At 34.8% G+C, this 20,047-nt stretch overlaps 1 protein-coding gene across 1 annotated transcript in view; it reads right to left on the reverse strand.

Annotated features, from left to right (window-relative positions):
- FAT4 (FAT atypical cadherin 4) overlaps window positions 1-20,047 on the reverse strand; it is a 173,355-nt gene that overhangs the window by 63,104 nt on the left and 90,204 nt on the right. The window contains exons 5-6 of the mRNA XM_067735120.1: window positions 14,727-15,649; window positions 13,921-14,095 (exon numbers count right to left, since the gene is read on the reverse strand). Coding sequence (XP_067591221.1) covers window positions 13,921-14,095; window positions 14,727-15,649 — 1,098 coding nt within the window. The remainder of the gene's footprint in view (window positions 1-13,920; window positions 14,096-14,726; window positions 15,650-20,047) is intronic.

Here is a 20,047-nt window from a genome sequence, read left to right on the forward strand (position 1 = left end):
CAGCTCATGCAGCTCAATATCAAAAAAACAAACAACGCAATCCAAAAATGCACAGAAGACCTAAATAGACATTTCTCCATAAAAGATATACAGATAGCCAACAAACACATGAAAGGATGCTCAACATCACTAATCATTAGAGAAATGCAAATCAAAACCACAATGTGGTGTCACCTCACACTGGTCAGAATGGCCATCATCAAAAAATCTAGAAACAATAAATGCTGGAGAGGATGTGGAGAAAAGGGAAACTTCTTGCACTGTTGGTGGGTATGTAAATTGTTATAGCCACTATGGAGAACAGTATGGAGGTTCCTTAAAAAACTAAAAATCGAACTACCATACGACCCAGCAATCCAACTACTGGGCATATACCCGGAGGAAACCATAATTCAAAAAGAGTCATGTACCACAATGTTCATTGCAGCTCTATTTACAATATCCAGGACATGGAAGCAACCTAAGTGTCCATCAACAGATGAATGGATAAAGAAGATGTGGCACATATATACAATGGAATATTACTCAGCCATAAAAAGAAATGAAATTGATTTATTTGTAGTGAGGTGGATGGACCTAGAGTCTGTCATACAGAGTGAAGTAAGTCAGAAAGAGAAAGACAAATACCGTATGGTAACACATATATATGGCATCAAAAAAAAAGAAAGAAAGAAAGATGGTTCTGAAGAACTTAGGAGCAGGACAGGAATAAAGCCACAGATGTAGAGAATGGAGTTGAGGATACGGGGTGGGGAGGGTAAGTTGGGACGAAGTGAGAGAGTGGCATGGACTTATATATACTACCAAATGTAAAATAGATAGCTAGTCGGAAGCTGCCGCATATCACAGGGATATTAGCTCGGTGCTTTGTGACCACCTAGAGGGGTGGGATAGGGAGGGTGGCAAGGAGACGCAAGAGGGAGGAGATATGGGGTATATCTATATGTATAGCTGATTCACTTTGTTATAAAGCAGAAACTAACACACCATTGTAAAGCAATTTTACTCCAATAAAGATGTTAAAAAAAAAGATTTTAAAAAGAAAATGTTTCAGGCAAATTCTCTATCAGAAAATACATCTTTAATAAGTGTAATGAATGAGCCTAACCATCTAATTAAAGTTCAAACTGCAGACATTTTACATTTTTTGTTAGACCCTATAAATTAAACATACTTTCTTGAAACTTGAACGACTATTCAGCCGAAATAGTATTTTTGCTTAACTGAAATCTGTTGCTTTGCAACAAAGCCGATTTGTTCTTGACATCAAACATTTGGTGAAAGGGTCCCGACTGGGTGCTTGTTTGTTGTAATAAAGTATTAGCTTCTTTTTTTACCCATGCAGTAAATGCATATTTCTCACAGTAAGTAAGCCGTTCCCTGAAAATGTATTGAAAGCCATTCAATATTAACATTAAATTATGTGGTTAGATTTAAATCCAGAAAATACTTGAAGCAAGTAAGTATATAACATTTTAAATATGACCATCAGCTTTTATCTTAAAAATTTCATTTTATAATATATTACTGCTAATTAGTTTTATAAATACGTTTATATAAATTAGGTATATACACATTAGGTAACATTTTATTTTTAATCATTTCTCAGTAATCTTTATCAAAAACACTGTATTTCCTTAATATAAATTCCTATACTAAATAGAGGCGACAAGTAAAACTAAAGAAAGAACTTAGTGATGTTATGAAAATGAGACTGAAAAGTGGCCCACAATATAAATGTACTTAATGCCACCGAACTGTACATTGAAAAATGGTAAAAAAGGTAAATTTTATGTTATATGAATATATAAATTTGGGCCTATACCCTGAGAAAACCATAATCCTAAAAGAGCCATGTACCACAATGTCCATTGCAGCACTATTTACAATAGCCAGGACATGGAACCAACCTAAATGTCCATCGACAGCTGAATGGAGAAGAAGATGTGGCACATATATACAATGGAATATTACTCAGCCATAAAAAGAAACAAAATTGAGTTATTTGGAGTGAGGTGGATGGACCTAGAGTCTGTCATACAGAGTGAAGTAAGTCAGAACGAGAAAAACAAATATCGTATGCTAACACATATATATGGAATCAAAAAAAAAATGCTACTGATGAACCTAATGGCAGGGCAGGAATAAAGCCTCAGATGTAGAGAATGGACTTGAGGATATGGGGTGGGAGGGGAAAGCTGGGGCGAAGTGATAGTAGCATTGACATATATACACTACCGAATGTAAAATAGATAGCTAGTGGGAAACAGCAGCATAGCACAGGGGGATCAGCTCGGTGCTTTGTGACCACCTAGAGGGGTGGGATAGGGAGTGTGGGAGGGAGGCTCTAGAGGGAGAGGCTATGGGGATATATGTATGCATATGGCTGATTCACTTTGTTGTACAACAGAAACTAACACAGTATTGTGAAGCAATTATACTCCAATAAAGATCTATTTATAAAAAGAGTTTATAAAGTAATAAAATGTAATGGAAACTAAATATTATATCCCCCACACAAAGCATGTCATGAGGAGTTACTTTTTGGAGAATATTTTAAAAGACAACCTCTCAACACACGTTGAAACTCTGAAATACGAGAGGCTACCACCAAATTTGAAATACAACCTGCTTCCTGCCTACTTGCCTACTGAAAATATCAAATTAATATATTATGGAATAATTATCAAAATAGGCCACAAAATAAGATCAAGTTTTAACAAGATAAAATTTAGAAGATTTTTGAAAAGAAAAAATTTCCTCATAATAAACTGACATTATTTTGTATTATATTTAATATTTATCCTTTAGGTAATATAAACATTCTCTTTAATATTTCAAATTGTTTGTTTCCATTTCAAACTTGGGTTTCCTTTGTCTACTCAGATTTATTGCTTAAATTGAGTAAATGAAAAGTAGACTGAAATTATCAAATTTTAATTCTATGCAACATGATGGCAATTCTAGATCTTATTTAGTGGAGTTTTGGAAGTTAGATCATCTTTCTTTTTGTATTTTTATCTTATGAATATACAAATGAAATTCTATGTAGGAAGAACTGTTCCTACTAAAGAGTAGCTGATTTAAAGTAAGTTATTTAAATAAATGATTTATAATACTTAGTTGCTAACAGATTTTATACAAAAATTTACTAGAAATAAGAGGAAGTAAAACAATAACCAGTTATCAACCTTGGAAACAAAATTCTCATCTAAGACAAATACTCCAATGGAAATAACCAAAACTTCCTTCAACTTAAATATATAATTAAGTGAAATGCAAGTGATTTCTGGTAATTGAAGATTACCCTAGCACAATCTGATTTATGAAATCATTGGTGCCTTATGGAAAGTTCTCAAGCAATTTTCATTATTAAAAATGTTCTTCATAACAGACAAGGCAAGCTCTTCTTCAACATCTTCCCACAAATAACACTGACAAATGCAATTTTCCTGGAACAGTTAAAAAACAACTCTCTTCAGATCTAAAATATGATATGCCACATTTATGACCTCTCTTTTGATTATAGAGACATTTGCAATGCTGTGACCCTCTCAGCTGAACAATGTGACAGATAGTATTAATTTAAATGTCATCATATCCTCACCAAGAAAATAAAGCATAGTGATTAGCCCTTTTAGATTTTAGGATTAACTTTTGCAAAAGCATCATGTATCCCCTCCATCAAAAAGTAATTTCCAATCCCTGCATAAGAATGAAGTTTATTCCCTCTTTCAGTCAGATGATAAATGCCTTTAATTAGGAATGTTAATAACTGAACTTTTCCCCTCAGACCTATTAATTATGCTAACACATAGACAGTGCATTACCAGACTTTTTGGCCAAATCTATAGCCAGAATATCTCTATATTCCTTTAGTATATTAGACTGAGAACAGATAAATAAAGGTAATGTATTTAATTGGTACACAGATTAATCTCCCACCCCCAAATTAAATGCAAATACACATACAGCCCAATTGACTTATTGTATGTGCATGTATGTGTATATTGTACATATTGTATATTCTTAGTATAATATTTAACATTTGATTTGCACTCTATAAAACCCTTGGATATGCATTTCCTGATCTGATGAGAACAGCAATCCTTTGATTTTGAATTCATGAATATTCTTATTTTACTTGCTGTCTTAATGGCAGAGAGCCAAAATTTCTTTCTTTCCTTTTTTTTTCCTTTGGTGCAAAAACCAGTGCTCTTTTTAATATAAAAATAATATTTAACCCAAAGAGAATAAACTCTTTAAACATGTTTTACATAAAACATAATATGGTAGATGAGCTAATCTGTGGGAAACTGAGTAATGGTTTAAAAATGGTCTCCTTGATCAGGTTTAGTGGCTTCAAATCCTATTTCCACTGATTAACAGCTGCAGACCTAAATCAAGTTGCAAACCTTCTCAGTTTTGTTTTTGTTTTACTTTTAATCCCTAAAATTGGAATCCAATTTACAAGGCAGTTATGAGATTAAATGAGATACTATAATAAAAACTCTGGTATATACAAGCACTCAGCATGCACAGGATGAATATCCTCTAAAGTTTGACTGCCCAAGTTGTATCTCTACTCAAACATCTTTTCTGGGAACTAAGCTTTTATATCTATCTACCTGACATCTCCACTGGAGATCTCATAATGTCTAAAATACAATATATCCAAAAAATAATTAAGGATAATCCACCCTAAAAAACTTTTGTGGGACTTCCCTGGTCGCCCAGTGGTTAAGACTCTGTGTTTCCAATGCAGGGGACGTGGGTCCCATCCCTGGCTGCCAGGGAACTAAGATCCCACACGCCACGTGGCACGGAGGAAAAAAAAAAAAAACTTTTGTTTTAACATCCCCAAATTTCTCTGGCCAATTTTCTAGGACTCATGATGGATTTGTCTCTTTTCCTAATGTCCTGTACCTCCAGTTCCATCATCAAGTCCTATTGGCTCAACCTTCAACATGGATAAAATATTAGCTCATTCACACCACCTCCACACTGTCTCTAATTTCAAACACTCTCAGGGATTTGCTGTCATGGCCTTTAAATCACCATCTCTATTCTCACTGCTGTCTTCACCACTGCCACAAAACCAGATCTCTTCTCCACAAAGCCAGATCTCTCCAAAATCCCCTGTCACTCCCCTGTCCAAAGCTTTAATGAGACTTGGCCTCACTCTTTGAATAAAATTAAAGCTCCTTACCCTGGCCTAAAAAGTTTAGATGATCCAGCCTCTGCCTACCTCATCTTCCAAGACTCTTCCTCTCTTTTACTCTGGTGCAGCCATCTACACCCTCTAGCTCTTCTTTAGATATAGCCAACTTGATCTCTGCCTCCGGGCTGTTTCATCTACAAGTTTACCCAGTTCTTCACCTTTCACTGTCCTGACTGTGCTATCAAAAATAATACCTCCAATTCCTATTTTGCTAGCCACTTAACCTGCTTCATTTAACTTCATAGCATCTCATATAACTGTAGGCCTACATATTATATTTTGTCTATATTTCTGACTAGAATGTAACTTCTGTGAAGACAGAGACTGTCATGTTTTCCACCACTGTATCTGCAGTTCCTAGAAGAATACCTGGGAGAGACTGCTCCATAAATATTTTCTGACAAAACATTGTCAAGATGCTTTTTACACATCAATACAGCCCATAGAAGCATATGAGTCTCACTGACTCTAATCATAATTCACTCATAAGGTCTATTAAATTACCATCATAGCTTCGTTTTAATACATACAAAATGACAACTGGCAGGGATATTTGGCAATATTATCATCTTCGACCTGTAAAGTCTAATGAATTTTTTATATCTTCTCCTACTTAGCAATTTAATTTGAACAGTGCCTAAACTGAAGCTCATTTTCAAACAATCACTATTGAAATTACTGATTCCAATTGATTTGACTTCACTTAAAATATTGTGAAACATTTATTTATGTACTTGGAAAAAGAAAAATAACCGTAGAACGTTTTGTCCATTAGAGTACAAGGAATAGCATAGAAGATGCAAAGAAGAAAAGCTTTCTTAAAATCATGGTTTTGGAAATCTACGTTTTGCAGACAGTCATAAGATCCTGATTTTTTGGATACAGTATAAGTGAGCAAGAACTCGGTGGAAAGGCAGAAGTCCTGGATGTTGCTCCTGACACTGCCACCCTCTGGGTGTGCAAAGCTCTGGCAAACGGCCAAATTATCGCAGCCCTCAGTTCTGTTTCTCAAAAATAAAGGAAATGGACTGGCTCATCTCCAAGAAGTCTACTGGCTATGAAATTATCATTTTAAGTCAGATTTTTCTAGCTTAGAATTTTTTCATTTCTAGTTCTATTTTAAAATCCTTCCATATTACACACTGTGTTACAAACGCAATAACCCCTTATTGTCACATCATTTTGTTTTACTGCTTTCTTGTATATAATTCAGTTCCTTGCAAGAGTACTAGCAAATTTTAATGGCTCACAGACCCTGAATTTATTGGTGAGGGCAGAAGATCATCAAAGGTTAAAAAAAATTCTAAGAGACCTGGAAAATTACATATATAGATACATATCTGTTAGAATAGCTTGTCTAAATACCAAAATCTTCATAACAAAACTCAAATCAAGCAAAAGTTTTCATATTACATTAATGTGAAGAATCATAGGCCTTTAGTATCAAGCTATGTGAAGCCAAATACCACATATAGGATATATTTTATTGTAGCTAAAAAGGTGTTGGGTGGGGGCTTCCCTGGTGGCGCAGTGGTTGAGAGTCCGCCTGCCGATGCAGGGGACACGGGTTCGTGCCCCGGTCCGGGAAGATCCCACATGCCGCGGAGCGGCTACGCCGGTGAGTCATGGCCCGGAGCCTGTGCTCCACAACGGGAGAGGCCACAACAGTGAGAGGTCCGCGTACCGAAAAAAAAAAAAAAAAAAAAGGTGTTGGGTATTTAGGAGATATGGAAGGCTCACACTTTTTTGCTTTTTGCTTTGGGAAGCCCAGATATAAGAGAATCGCCAAATGCTGAAACGCTTCAAAAGCACAGTGTCTGTTTATGCAGATTTTGAGTTAGTGAACCAGATTAAGAAATGGTAGGCAGCACAGCACAAAGTAGAGATAAGACCTACCTAGAAACATCTACAAGATAACAGAATTGAATAAGAGCCAGAAGGTTCAGGGGAGAGTCATGAGAATATAGCTCAAGCAGTATTTTAAGCATTTGAAAGTGAATTAAAGCCATAAAATGCTTCAGTGGGTCCTTACATATGACTGCAATTTATCACATCACACTAAACACTACACAGCCTTAAAACACTTGCACTGCTTTTCAAAGCAGGGGTCAATTTGAATGACCACAACCCATGTAGCAAAAACTTCTGGAATTTCAGCCGTGAGTTAAACAATATTGGCACTTTTCCTTTTGGTAGTTCCTTTGAAAAATCTGCAAGCGATTAAATACACAATAACAAAATAAATATAAGTATGGTAAATGAATATGAAATAATAGTTACATATTAAAATAACAGGATGGTGATTAATTGATAACTAATTATCATCACTTTTCACACATTAAGTCATTCATTCATTCAATAAATGCTATCAAGCAAGTGCTATGTGACAGGTTCTGTTCGGAGTGTTTCTGGGAATTCAGTTTTGAACAAGACTTAGGAAGCTTACATGCTACTGGAAGGATGGCAGCTATTGATGGGGTAAACAAACTATACATACGCAGATCCATTATATTCTATATGAACATATAATTTTAGATAGCAACTAGGGTTAAGAAGAAATCACAACAAGCTAAAGTGATAGAGACACTGGAGAGATGGGAAGTGGGACCCTAGGTTGGTAGTCAGATAAGTCCTCTCTGAGAAGTTGACATTTTACCTAGAGGTAATGACAAAATGACCAAGACATGAATGGAAAACAAGTGCAAATGCAAAGGGCCAAGGTCAGGAAAAGGTTAGCATTTATAAAGGGGCCAGGTTAACTGGCACTGGCCATTTGCAACAAATGTCTAGCAACTGCTCTCCAGAAGCAAGTCACCTGATTTGTAAGTTTGCTGACTTCTGTGGTGTAAATACTCCTGCATTGGCCAATTTCAGCCAAACCAACATGAAGATACTGAACACAGAGTCGGGAGGTGACAATGGCCAATGGTGGCACATGATAAAGGCAGCCAGGGGTTGGTGACAGAAGGAGTCAGATAGGTGGACAGAGGTCAGGTCATTTAATGCCATGTGGTCAATGGTAAGAAATATAGTTTTTCTTCTTGGAAATCACTGAAGGTTTTGTGTTTTTTTTTAACATCTTTATTGGAGTATAATTGTTTTACAATGGTGTGTTAGTTTCTGCTTTACAACAAAGTGAATCAGTTATACATATACATATGTTCCCATATCTCTTCCCTCTTGCGTCTAAGTAAGCGACAGGGCATGACGATTTAAGTTATGGTTTTAAGGTTCATTAGTTGCTTGTTGGAGAAGGTACTGTGGGAAGAAATGCAATTAGGAAGCTCTCACATTAGCCCTGGCTTAGACTAAAGTGGTGGTAGCGGAAATGAAGAAAAGTGGATAAATTCAGGACATTTTTTGAGGCAGAGTCTACTTGTCAATGGACCTGTTGAATGCGGAGTACAGAGAAAGAGGAATGAAGAGTGATAACAAGGTTTATCTTTAGCAACTGTGAAATCAGGGACAGAGAACAATTTATGGAGATTAGTGTGGACAGAAGTCGAAAAATTTTACTTGGCCTTACTAAGCTTGAGATGTCCAGAAAGTATGTTGACTAATATTAATAGCTAAAATAAGTCATTTCCATATTTATTCCTGCCAATATGTTTTTCACATAGGAACTACTGTTTCCATTCTATAGATATGAACACAATGGTAACTTCTTCAAGGTCATGTACCTAGAAAGTGGCAGAGGTGGGATTTGAGCCTCTTTTTAATTATAAAGTTATGTATTTACCTTTAGGATATACTTCCATTTTGTAATTAATTCTTAGGATTGATTTTTGAAAGTATACTGCTCTGGGTTCCCTGATAATTCCCTGCTACTTACTATATTTAAAACATATTCTTTTATTTATTGCACTTACAAGAAAATGGTAAGGAAAACTTTTGTAGGGAAGGGTCCTTGGGAACAGAATGCCAAACCATGTTAAGGACATTAACTGCTTTAGGGCCAGCTCCCCACTTAGAAGGAACCACGGAGAGCTGGGTTCTCTGCAGGTCCTGCATGACTACACCTAGGTGAAGCCTCAACCTCCTAGGAGTTTCTACTTGGTACACATTTCTAGAAGAAGTAACAATGAGTAATACAGACTGAAGGCAGAATACCCATACTTTTCATTACACCAGTTAAACAAACTATCACCTTTGAGTTATAGTCATTAAGTTAATCTTTAGTAAGTAAATCCTATAGGAAAAGTAATGAGGTAGAATCATTATACTCTGTCCTAGTATCGTTACTTAACATTGTAACAGTCGGTCCCACACACATAGGATAGTGTGGTTGCAGCTCATTTTAAGCAGGAGACAGGAGTAGTCAGAGAGTTTCCAGATGTCCTACTCTATAGCCATGCAGTCAGTAAATAAAAATACGATGATAGTGGAATGTTAGTATTTTCTCCAAAAATATTCAAAGATTTAGAGATCTGCTGATAAAAGTAAGCTGCGGCTTCAATCGCTGCCATATTGCCGAAGCTGACCCATCTTTGGGCCGCCATCAGGTAAGAATTTTAAAAGAGCAAAGCAAAAGTGATTTGTGAGCTAAGGGATAAAACTGTCAAATTTCTTCCTTCTTTAGAACACTGATATTTCCCTTGTTCTTAGAACACTGCAAATTTGAGAATAACATCGCATCTGGGACCTAAAAGCTGCCATATTTTTCTGAACTTTCTCATGTCATCTACCAATTTGACTTTTAAATCATGGCAGGGAATAAGTATTCTAAATCCTGTGTTAGAGACTTCATTCCTGGAGTATAGGATTAAACTGCAGATTCTGAAGCCCGATATCTGAAACTCTCGCATTCTTCCATACAACTGGATATCGATGATACCAAAAGTATACAAAGGAATTGACTAAAAAATTATGGTCACGTATGAGTTTTAATAATCTTAAAAGCATCTAGTCAACTTACTGCACAATTTCTGATTGCTTTACATGTGATCTGTATGAAATGACCTTCAGACACCTAACTGAATACTTATACTCCTGTGGCCTCATAAACACCAGTCCATTTCAAGGCAGCCCCCCAAAAAGCACTCATAAAAATCTGTGCTTTGGGGCAAAATTCAAGCAATTCTCTAATTTCCAAGACTGCCAAAATACTGTGACCAAGGCACCAGTGTCCCTGAATCTCATTTATGTCTCCCACCACGCTCCTAAGCACCATATTTAAAGGCCTGAATGACAAACTTCCAGATACTTTCATTTTACCGATGATATGAATTTTCACTCTCTATAACTCTAACTCTCCTATCTCAATGTTGGGTAGAATATATAAACACTTGGTCTTCACATGTTTCATTTAATGGCAACAGTCCTTCATAGAAATTAGAGTTGCACTTGCATTATTTGTCCTTATATTAAGAATTCTAGATCCCCAATTTTCCCCAGGATCGAGACCGATGGCATCAGGAATGCACACAGTTCAGCTCCCTGGAACCAGGACTTGGTTCTTGTGCAGTCTGCTCACTTAGACCAAGGCTCTATCGAACCTCCTACTTGCGAAAGTTCCTCCCAACAGGCTGACTCACCCATGAGTATTAGAAGAGAATATTTAACTCTATCATTTCAAGTTTTCTTTCTCTTTCTTCCTCCCTCCCTCCCTTCCTTCTTTCTTTTTCTTTCATTCTTTCTATTTTTCCTAATGAAATGTCCCTTTTGTGCTGTCATATTGATGGAGAAACAGCATTACAAGTGGTGGTTAAGCTTGCTGGCTAGCCCACAAAGGCTTCCTTAACCATAATTTGGCTGAACTACAGTTTTTAAATGGTTAAGCATTCACTTACTATGAAATACATTCTTTGGAAGTTTGAAAAAAAATCTGATACCTCAATAAAAAATTTTAATGTAGTAATGTATAAAATGTAAAAATATGAACTGCAATGTTTAAAAATGCTTTTTAAAAGCAATTCAATTATATTTTCTAATAAGATACTTATGTAGTAAAGAACAGGGCAAATATTTCTAAGAATTTTAAGATGTTTAAAGTGCATGGATCACAATTTTTTTTAAATCATTATATATGTGATGTGGTAGGCATATTTAGCAATTTAACATATGTTGTATCAATTAAACCTTGTAATAAAATATTTTGTAATTACTATTATCCCCATGTTACTGAGAAGGATACTGAGATTGACAGAGATGATACTTTTTGCCTGAATCATGGAGAAAATTATGACAGAACCAGAATTCAAATCAAGATCAATTCATATTCAAAGCTTTTATCATTATATTATATTATATAGAATAGTATTGGGTTTACTTTGCAAATAAAATAATTTTGAAAATGAATAGATTTTTCAAAATTTACTTTACCTCCACACTAAAGCCTTCATATACACTAAACTTGGAAGTCAGATATGTCAGGGTCTGAATCCTGCTCTTCTACTTCTTGGAGGTGTAATCCTGGGCAAGTTATTTAACCACTGTGAGGTGGGGCTTACTGTAAGTAAGGTGGAAATAAAAGCGCCAAAGTCTTTGAGATAATAAAGAAAAGTAATGTGTAGAAATGGGTTAATATCTGTAAAACCTGACTGCATGACTCAGATTGCCAAATGTCAAAAAAACAAGCATTCCCTTCCCCTTCACAATATCCCCCCTTGGCTTTGTAGGCACACAAAAAGATTTTTAAATTCTCAGAATGATTTGATTGAAAACAGGCACTCTTGTCTAGATGATTACATTCCTTCTCTACCATGGCTTTTGACTTTAGAATATTCCAAAGTACAAATCCTCTGATGGAGAACTTCTGTGGGTTGTGCCCTGCCCTGCACTGCATTCTCACAATCACAATCTGCTCCTCATCCTGGGATGACCTACTTGTGACACACCATCTTGTGCAGCAAGTTTTATAGTGACTGATGCCTTAGCGACCAGATTCCTGGTTCTGGTTTCTCCTCCCCCACTTGACCTCCACAAAGGCTGTTTTTGTGCTTGCCTAGAATTGACTGCACACATCCAGGAACTGGAGAGGAGAGCTGAGACTGGGGTGTTTTCGTAATAAAACCTTGGTTCTAAATATCTGACCCTCTACCAGTTTCTACTCCATTTCATCCTCTCTTCCCTCCAGGTGACTCTTGGATTGATTTGAATCAATACTGGATTGATTTGAACAATGTGGCAGTGGCTGCATTTTTCACATGAAAATGCTTACGTACTGACCAAGAAGCACTGCCTACACATATAATGAAACATGTTTCAGATCAACTTGTTTAAGTTTTATGTGGTTACCATGCTACATTCTGTTCATCATTCTCTGGGATTTTATAGTTTGCATGAAATGTAATATGGTCATTCACAACCATTAAAAAATACAGAGAATAGTTCTTTCTTTCATAAAATAATAGTCTCAGATGATTACACTTCCAAAAGCAAACGGCAAATAATATATAGACAGAGCCACCTTGATTAATAAGCAATGGCACTATCATTTGAATACTTAACATAAATTTATTATTACTCAATCTTAAAATCTCCTTTTTTAATGAGAAGTGGTAACATGAAATTGTATACTTCGAAACTGGTTATATATAAAAAAAATTGATATATTATATTCATCAAAAACGTTTCAGCCACAGTAAAAACAGCTCATTTGAACATTCAGAATTGTTCTTCTATAGCAGGAGCCACATATTTACATGAATATACATATACAAAAAATGTCAGTCCTTTGAGGTTCAAACAAATCTGCCTTGGCTTAAAACAATTTCAACAAAATTTTAAAATACGTCAACATTACTAAATTCCTCAATACTTAAAATACTAAGTTGTGACAATTTTTATAAATGAGTGTTACATAAAGACAATGTTTCATAATTCCCCAATACTTTTGTAGATCAATGGTTCATTCATCCATCCATTCATTCATTCATTCAAAAAATATTTAAGCAATACCTACTTTCTTCAAGCCATAATGGTTCTTTAACAAATTTTTAGTTGTCTCAGTTTTTGATTAGAAGTGATCAACACTTATGAATAGAGTCAATATATGCAAAATAATGTAGTGGTAAACAGTAACGTTCCTTTTTTGAATAGATTGTATTTTATGCTACTAAACACTAAAAGCTTTTAAACACTAAAAGCTAATGTATGCTGCTTTTCTTTCTCTCCATGGTAGTCCATTCCACTGTTATCTCAGTAAGAACCCGGGGCTCTCACTGCTCTCTTTGGAGCTCTGTGAGGCTTCATCAAATGCTTATTATGGCTACTTACAATTTTGCAGAACCTAAAGGACTAATGAAGTAAAACTCTGGACCCACTCTCTTATCTCCATGACCAGTTAGAACAATTTGGATGTTTTCAAAGCTAAAGTATTGGGTTGGCCAAAAAGTTCATTGGGGTTTTGTTCTGCAAAAACCTAAAAGAACTTTTTGGCCAACCCAGTATTTGCAATGCCCCGCAGCTCAAGTGTTAGAGCATCAAGTCATCCCCAGAGGTACTGGGGTATCCTTCCAGGCAAGGACACATTTTGCTTTACAGGAATAGAGCTTTGCTTGTAATGTGCTTAAGCTCTTACCACTTACATATAAATTTCATAAAGTGATATATGTTCTATAAATGATGTAGATACAACTGGAGTTCCAAGCATTAGTAAATTTCAACAAATATTTAAATTAATGGTAGACAAAAATACTTCCATTTATTTATATTATGAAGAAATTCTTCACAGTTGAACAAGATTATTACAGACTTACCTGAATCTGTAGCTGTGATCAACAAGACAAAATGCTCCTTTGTTTCACGGTCCAAACTCTGTGTCACTCGAAGCTCTCCACTAGATGAGAGAGTAAAAGCACTCTCTTCATTACCACCAAATAGAACATACGAGAGTTTGCTGTTAGAACCTTGATCGTCATCTCTTGCCACGACCTATAGGAGAGCATAATACACACCATGAATGCGAGTAAAACTAACAAAATGTATATTATGAAATAAAGTGTATCATTAAAAATAATGAGGTAGAGCCATATGTTCCAATATTAAAAGGTTTCAAAGACATGTTTGTAAGTTTCAAGCAAAAAATTAAAATGGTACAGAGTACTATGCATTATTTGTGCAAAACTAGGCATAAAAGCCATACATTGAATTTTTGGAAGGCTTCACAAAAAATTTTAACAGTAGTTTCATCCAAGTAGTGGATTTGTAAAGAGGGAAGGGAGAACAACATTTGTAAGTTTTCAAACTTTTACATCATTTTATTTTCTTACCATGTGCAGATATTAGTTATAGTGAAACAAAATTCAAAAATACACAAATGCATAAATATGTGCAACATGAGTAAACACAAAAGAATATAACTGAAATGCAATATTTAATCTACAAGGAAATAAATAAGTCCTTAGGTATAATTTTCATAAAACTGTCCTTTTCAAGATTTGCTATACCTGCAAGTAAGCATTTTTGGATGAGAAAGAGAAAGAGAGTGGGGGAAGCATGTACATTTTAATTAAACGAGAGTCTTATAATGAACACAATATTTGTTTTATTTAAATATACTGACCTGAAGAATTGTTCTGGGTAGTGTCCCCAAATTCTCAGGGACATTTACAGAATATGGAGATAGCTCAAATATGGGAACAAAATCATTAATATCCAGTAGAACAACACTGACAGTGGAGGTATCAGTTCTGGGGGTGCTGCCCCGATCTGTGGCCTGAACAGTTAAAAAGTAAGTAGGGGTCTTCTCTCTATCCAAGGGCTTAGCCACAGTGATTGCACCTGTGACTGAGTCGATCCGAAATTCCTGATTGGCATTACCATCAATAATGCCGTAGCGGACCTGTCCATTTGTACCTTCATCTCCATCTGCTGCGGATACTTGTATTATATCCGTTCCAGTGAGTGTATTTTCATCAATCTCCACTTTATACACGGCCTGTGCAAAAACAGGGTTATTATCGTTGATGTCAAGTACCATAACTACAACCTCTGTAGATGAAGAGAGAGATGGTTGACCTTTGTCTGTAGCCACCACTGTTAGAGTATAATTAGAAACCTCTTCTCGATCCAGTTCTCCAGTGAGCCTCACTTCTCCATCAATGGTCCCAATACTGAACTTGTTTCCCGAAGGGTTCAGTAGGTTGTACTCAATATAGCTATTTGGGCCGCTGTCTGGGTCAGTTGCTTGCGCTTTGAAAACAATGGTATCAATAGGTGTGTTTTCTGGAATGTATGTCAATTTAGGGGAAAGAAATGTTGGTGGGTTATCATTTACATCCAACAAAATAATGGAGACTTGAGCAGTGCTTGTGAATCTGGAGGCTGGAAGCTGTGGCAGGTCGTGCACTTGAACGACCAGATTGTAGAAGGACTGACTTTCCCGATCCAAAGCTTTCTGGACTTTCAGTATCCCATGCTTGTCAACTGTAAACTGCCCAAGGCTATCACCAGAAGCAATGCTGTAAGCCAACTGGGAGTTGATGCCTGAAATGGAAGGGAAAAATTAAATTTTCTGAAATATGTGCTGATTGCAAACTAAACTGCACCAAAATTTTCATGATATGAAACTGCACATTTGATATATGATGCCTCCAAACACACCTTACAGATGATTTAGCCACAGTTAATTTTCTTTATAAGTAATACATAACCCATAATCCTTTCCTTGTCAACGTCTGATCTGAAAAGATGTTTACAATCTGGTGAACAAATGATCTATATACTGCGGGCTATTTACCATGGTGTTGAAATGCTAAATGACAAAAATAAAGAGGAAAACAATATTCCAGAGAGCGGATATTTTTCTATACATTTACTTATTTCTGTCACATAATTCCTGAGAGTTCAACATTAACAGTGCCACACTATACTACTAGCCAAACATTTATCACTTTAGTAATTTATTGAGGCCGACACCAATTTTCAGAGAAGGGTAATAAAATTTTCTGATGTATGGCATTAGTCATGGATGCTTTAAGTCTACTTTTACATTTCTTGTCAGAACCAATAAATACTTTTTAATTCCTATTAAGCATCTGGCTAATGGCCTTTGAGAAAATAATTCTCTTTCAAATTTTATTATGTGTATGTACCGTGTTTTAAAAGTAATTTTTGAAAGAAATATTAGCAGTAAAAGGCTCCAAATATAAAGGTTCACACTATTTGGGGGCTATTTTTAGATAATATTTTATCTATTTTTCCTGCTGTATAGCACAGGGAACTCTGCTTAATATTATGTAACAACCTAAATGGGAAAAGAATTTGAAAATGAATAGATACATGTATATGTATAACTGAATCACTTTGCTGTACACCTGAAACTAATACAACACTGGTAATCAACTATAGTCCCATATAAAATAAAAGTAAAAAAAAATTATATATAAATCCTTATTTCATAAAATGATTGCAGAGATTCTTCTAACAAAGATGATATGAAGAATGGATCAACCTATTAGTTTAGTAGATAATTTAAAGGTAAACAACAGATAAGCAGTGCAAACAGAAAGAAAAATCATATTTTCTGCCCCAGAATAGCATTTTCTTCACTGGTGCACAATGTCATGTGTACTTTTATATTTTATCATAAAGCTGTTGGGCAACCATAGGATAAGAATTTCTAAGAAACATATTGTATATCTAGATAACTCATCCTTAATAAAAATACTGTACTCTGGGATCTTCTGCTAGGGAAAATCTGTTGAGTTACAAAAACTGCTTACAAATGGCTCCTATATTTCTGAAGTTAATTTTAACTATTCAGGTGTCAGAAAAGATGTCCACTCTTTGCCAAAAGTCTTCTAGAACAATTGGATCACCTTTTTCCTCTTTTATTTCTTGAAAAATACTCTTTCTCAAGATTCTGTGAATATTTGAGTTTGCTTTTGCCTTTTCTTTAAACTCATTACAATCTTTATAAAGGTAAGTTTAGTTGAGTAACAGGATTTTTTTTCTACCAGGTAAAGTCTGCTTGCTCTATTTTAAAAAAAAAGGCTAGAATTATTATTTTCCTGTGATTTAATAGTCTCTTATCTAATGTCTTTTGTCAATATGTTGATGCAGAGAAAAATATTTATGGAGATAACTTTCGGGAACTGGCTTATTCACAAAAATTTCTAGGATAAACAAGGATTGAGTAGATCTTTGAAAAGGTAGGATTTTTCTCCTCATTTAAGAGTTGTGGCTTTTAATCTTTGTAGTTTATTTAAGACTATTCACAAGAGAACAAAGCAGAGGTTATAAACTTCCAAATACTTAGGAGTCTGAGGATCAGGAAAAATATGAATAAATAAAGCTAACGGAGGCCACAGCTCAATTCACCAGCAGGAGATAAAGAGAAGTTTAAGATCTGGATAGAACAAGGTCAAGAGCCTACTTCAACTCTTTGACTTAAAATTCCACAGGTTTGGGGGAAGAAAAGTTCTATCAACTGATGCAAAGATAAAAAGTTTCATCAACTGGTGCAATATATGTATATATTACTTAGAAAGCAATTTGATTTTAAAGATATATATACCCATATATATATATTATATATATATATATATTTGATATATTTTTAAATAGAATTACTCTCTAAGGAAATTTTTTGCCTTTCCTATGGCTAACTCCATCAGTAAATATTTAATTCCTATTCTTTGAGGCACAAATTCATACACAATTATTATTGAGAAAAAAAGTTATGATGACATCTGGATAAAAATAATACCAACAAGCAGAGATATACTTCTTTGTAAGCATATAAAACCTTTCATGCCCAAGATCAAAAGAAATTTAAAATACTTACAAAATTACAGATGGCTACAAAGTGATGGCCTAACATTTCTACATAAATCAACTGGAATGCAAGTAATTAAATCAAGGATCTGAACACCCTTGGTCCACTGTGCATGCTACTTCCTGGAGTAAACAATTAACTTGCAGAGGCAAAAAGAGAACATGATACCAAGATTTTATAGCCTTGTAAACAGCAGGAGAGCCTCCTTTTTAGGGAAAACGTTTAGTGGAGTAGGTGGATGGTGGAAGTAATAAATATTAAGCTTTAGCTAGAATTATGAAAAAAGAAAAATTTGGTTTTATATTCAAATTCATAATGAAAAATGTATCAGGTGGTAACGTTAACAATGAACTGACGATAACAATCATTATCTTTGAAAAAATAAACATAGAAATACAACTAGTTTTGCACAAAATATTGCAGCAGCATCTAAGAAACAGCTCTCATCTCAGGAACTGAGACCTTACGGTTGCAATTACAGGCCATGGAAGCCATCTATATGGACTTTACTGTAAAGAAAAGGACTTTTCATTCCTGTCAAGTCTAAGTGACTCTGGGCATGTGCTCTACATCTAAAAAATACATGTAGACATATTGAAACTCAAAATTCTCCCTGAACCTTTGTACTATCCTGAAAAATTGAGAGCTCAGGCCATTCTTCTCTCTCTGCTCCTTGCATCAAATATCCCAATCATGAATCACTAAATATATTATTTTAGTATTCTATAATTTATTCATGTGTGTTGGGACTTGAATTTAGTGGGCTTTCATAGCACCAGATTTTTAAGCTTAGAAAAGTTCATATTTCTAACCATTTGTGTTCAATGTTCTGAAAGCAGTTTATTTACATGACTCTTTCTTTCTGGCAGCTTTTTTGTGTGTGTGTGGTTGTGTTAGGGTTTTTTTTTTTTTTTTTGGTTGATTTTTATTTCAATCTTAAGAATAATTTAGTTCCAGGAAATATAGCATATAACTATAGGTATGTAGCTCTACTATGAAATGTGTATATTTATTCACAATCCATAAATGTTGTCTAATTATTTCTATGATGAACTAGTATTTGTCAACTTATCATACAGCTGTAACACATGGAACTCTTGCAAATAGCATTCACTTTTATGAAGCAGTTCCAACAAGGTCATCAGGTCACTGGAATATGAAACCCATTTACAGGTCAAATGATCTGCATTGTGTACCAAGCATATATCAGTAAATTTATTCAGCAATAATTACAATTGCTTTATGACTCTACAACTCCCCAATATTTTGAAGAGTTTATGAATTTATTTCTAGGATAATGTAATAATTATCAAAGCCAGGATATTTCCATGAAACTTCCATTTTATAATACTTTGCCTCAATATAATACTTTGTTAACTGTATGCATGAAAGCCTTGAGATTAATACATGTGTTACTTATCTTGTGAACACAGTAAAATATTTGCTTTATTCTTATTAAATGGTATGTAATCTAAAATTTTAGGTTAAAATTAGAGAATTTAGATATAAGTAACAGAAAATGTTAAACTTATTTCCATATAAAATGTCTTCATTTAAGATGACAATATTCTCTCATCTGAAAACTCTTGATCAGAGATTAAAACAAATTTGCTAATAAATTTGCTAATTAGAAAAGTCTAATTAGCAAATAATATTGTTTGTGAAATATGTTGAGAACTATTTAGTATAACTGAGTTGGCAGTTTTAAACAAAGAAGGTTACCCTTGTACAGTCTTATCATGATCCCTGTAATTCAGAGAGATTAGAAACTGTGTCCTATATTTTAGGTCAAAGTACAGGAAATTACACTGATAAAAGTATTCTAAACTAAAACAATGGAAAAATGTAGCTTGAAACTTTTACCTAACACAATTAAAGGCAAAAAAAAAATCCATAAAAAGTAACTTGAAGTCAATGGTTAACACATTTCTCTGCATATGCTTACATGCATTATTCCAGCAGCTTTCACACACAAAAAAGTGTCTTATTTGCTATTTTCCCAGTTCCCTGCAATCAAGGTGTGAGGATAAACGAAATTTACTTTAGAGCTGCACACAATCCTATGATACAATGGACTCTCTCTAATACCTAATAAATAAGTCACA

Source organism: Pseudorca crassidens, chromosome 4, assembly GCF_039906515.1.
Source record: "Pseudorca crassidens isolate mPseCra1 chromosome 4, mPseCra1.hap1, whole genome shotgun sequence".
NCBI classification, from domain to species: domain Eukaryota; kingdom Metazoa; phylum Chordata; class Mammalia; order Artiodactyla; family Delphinidae; genus Pseudorca; species Pseudorca crassidens.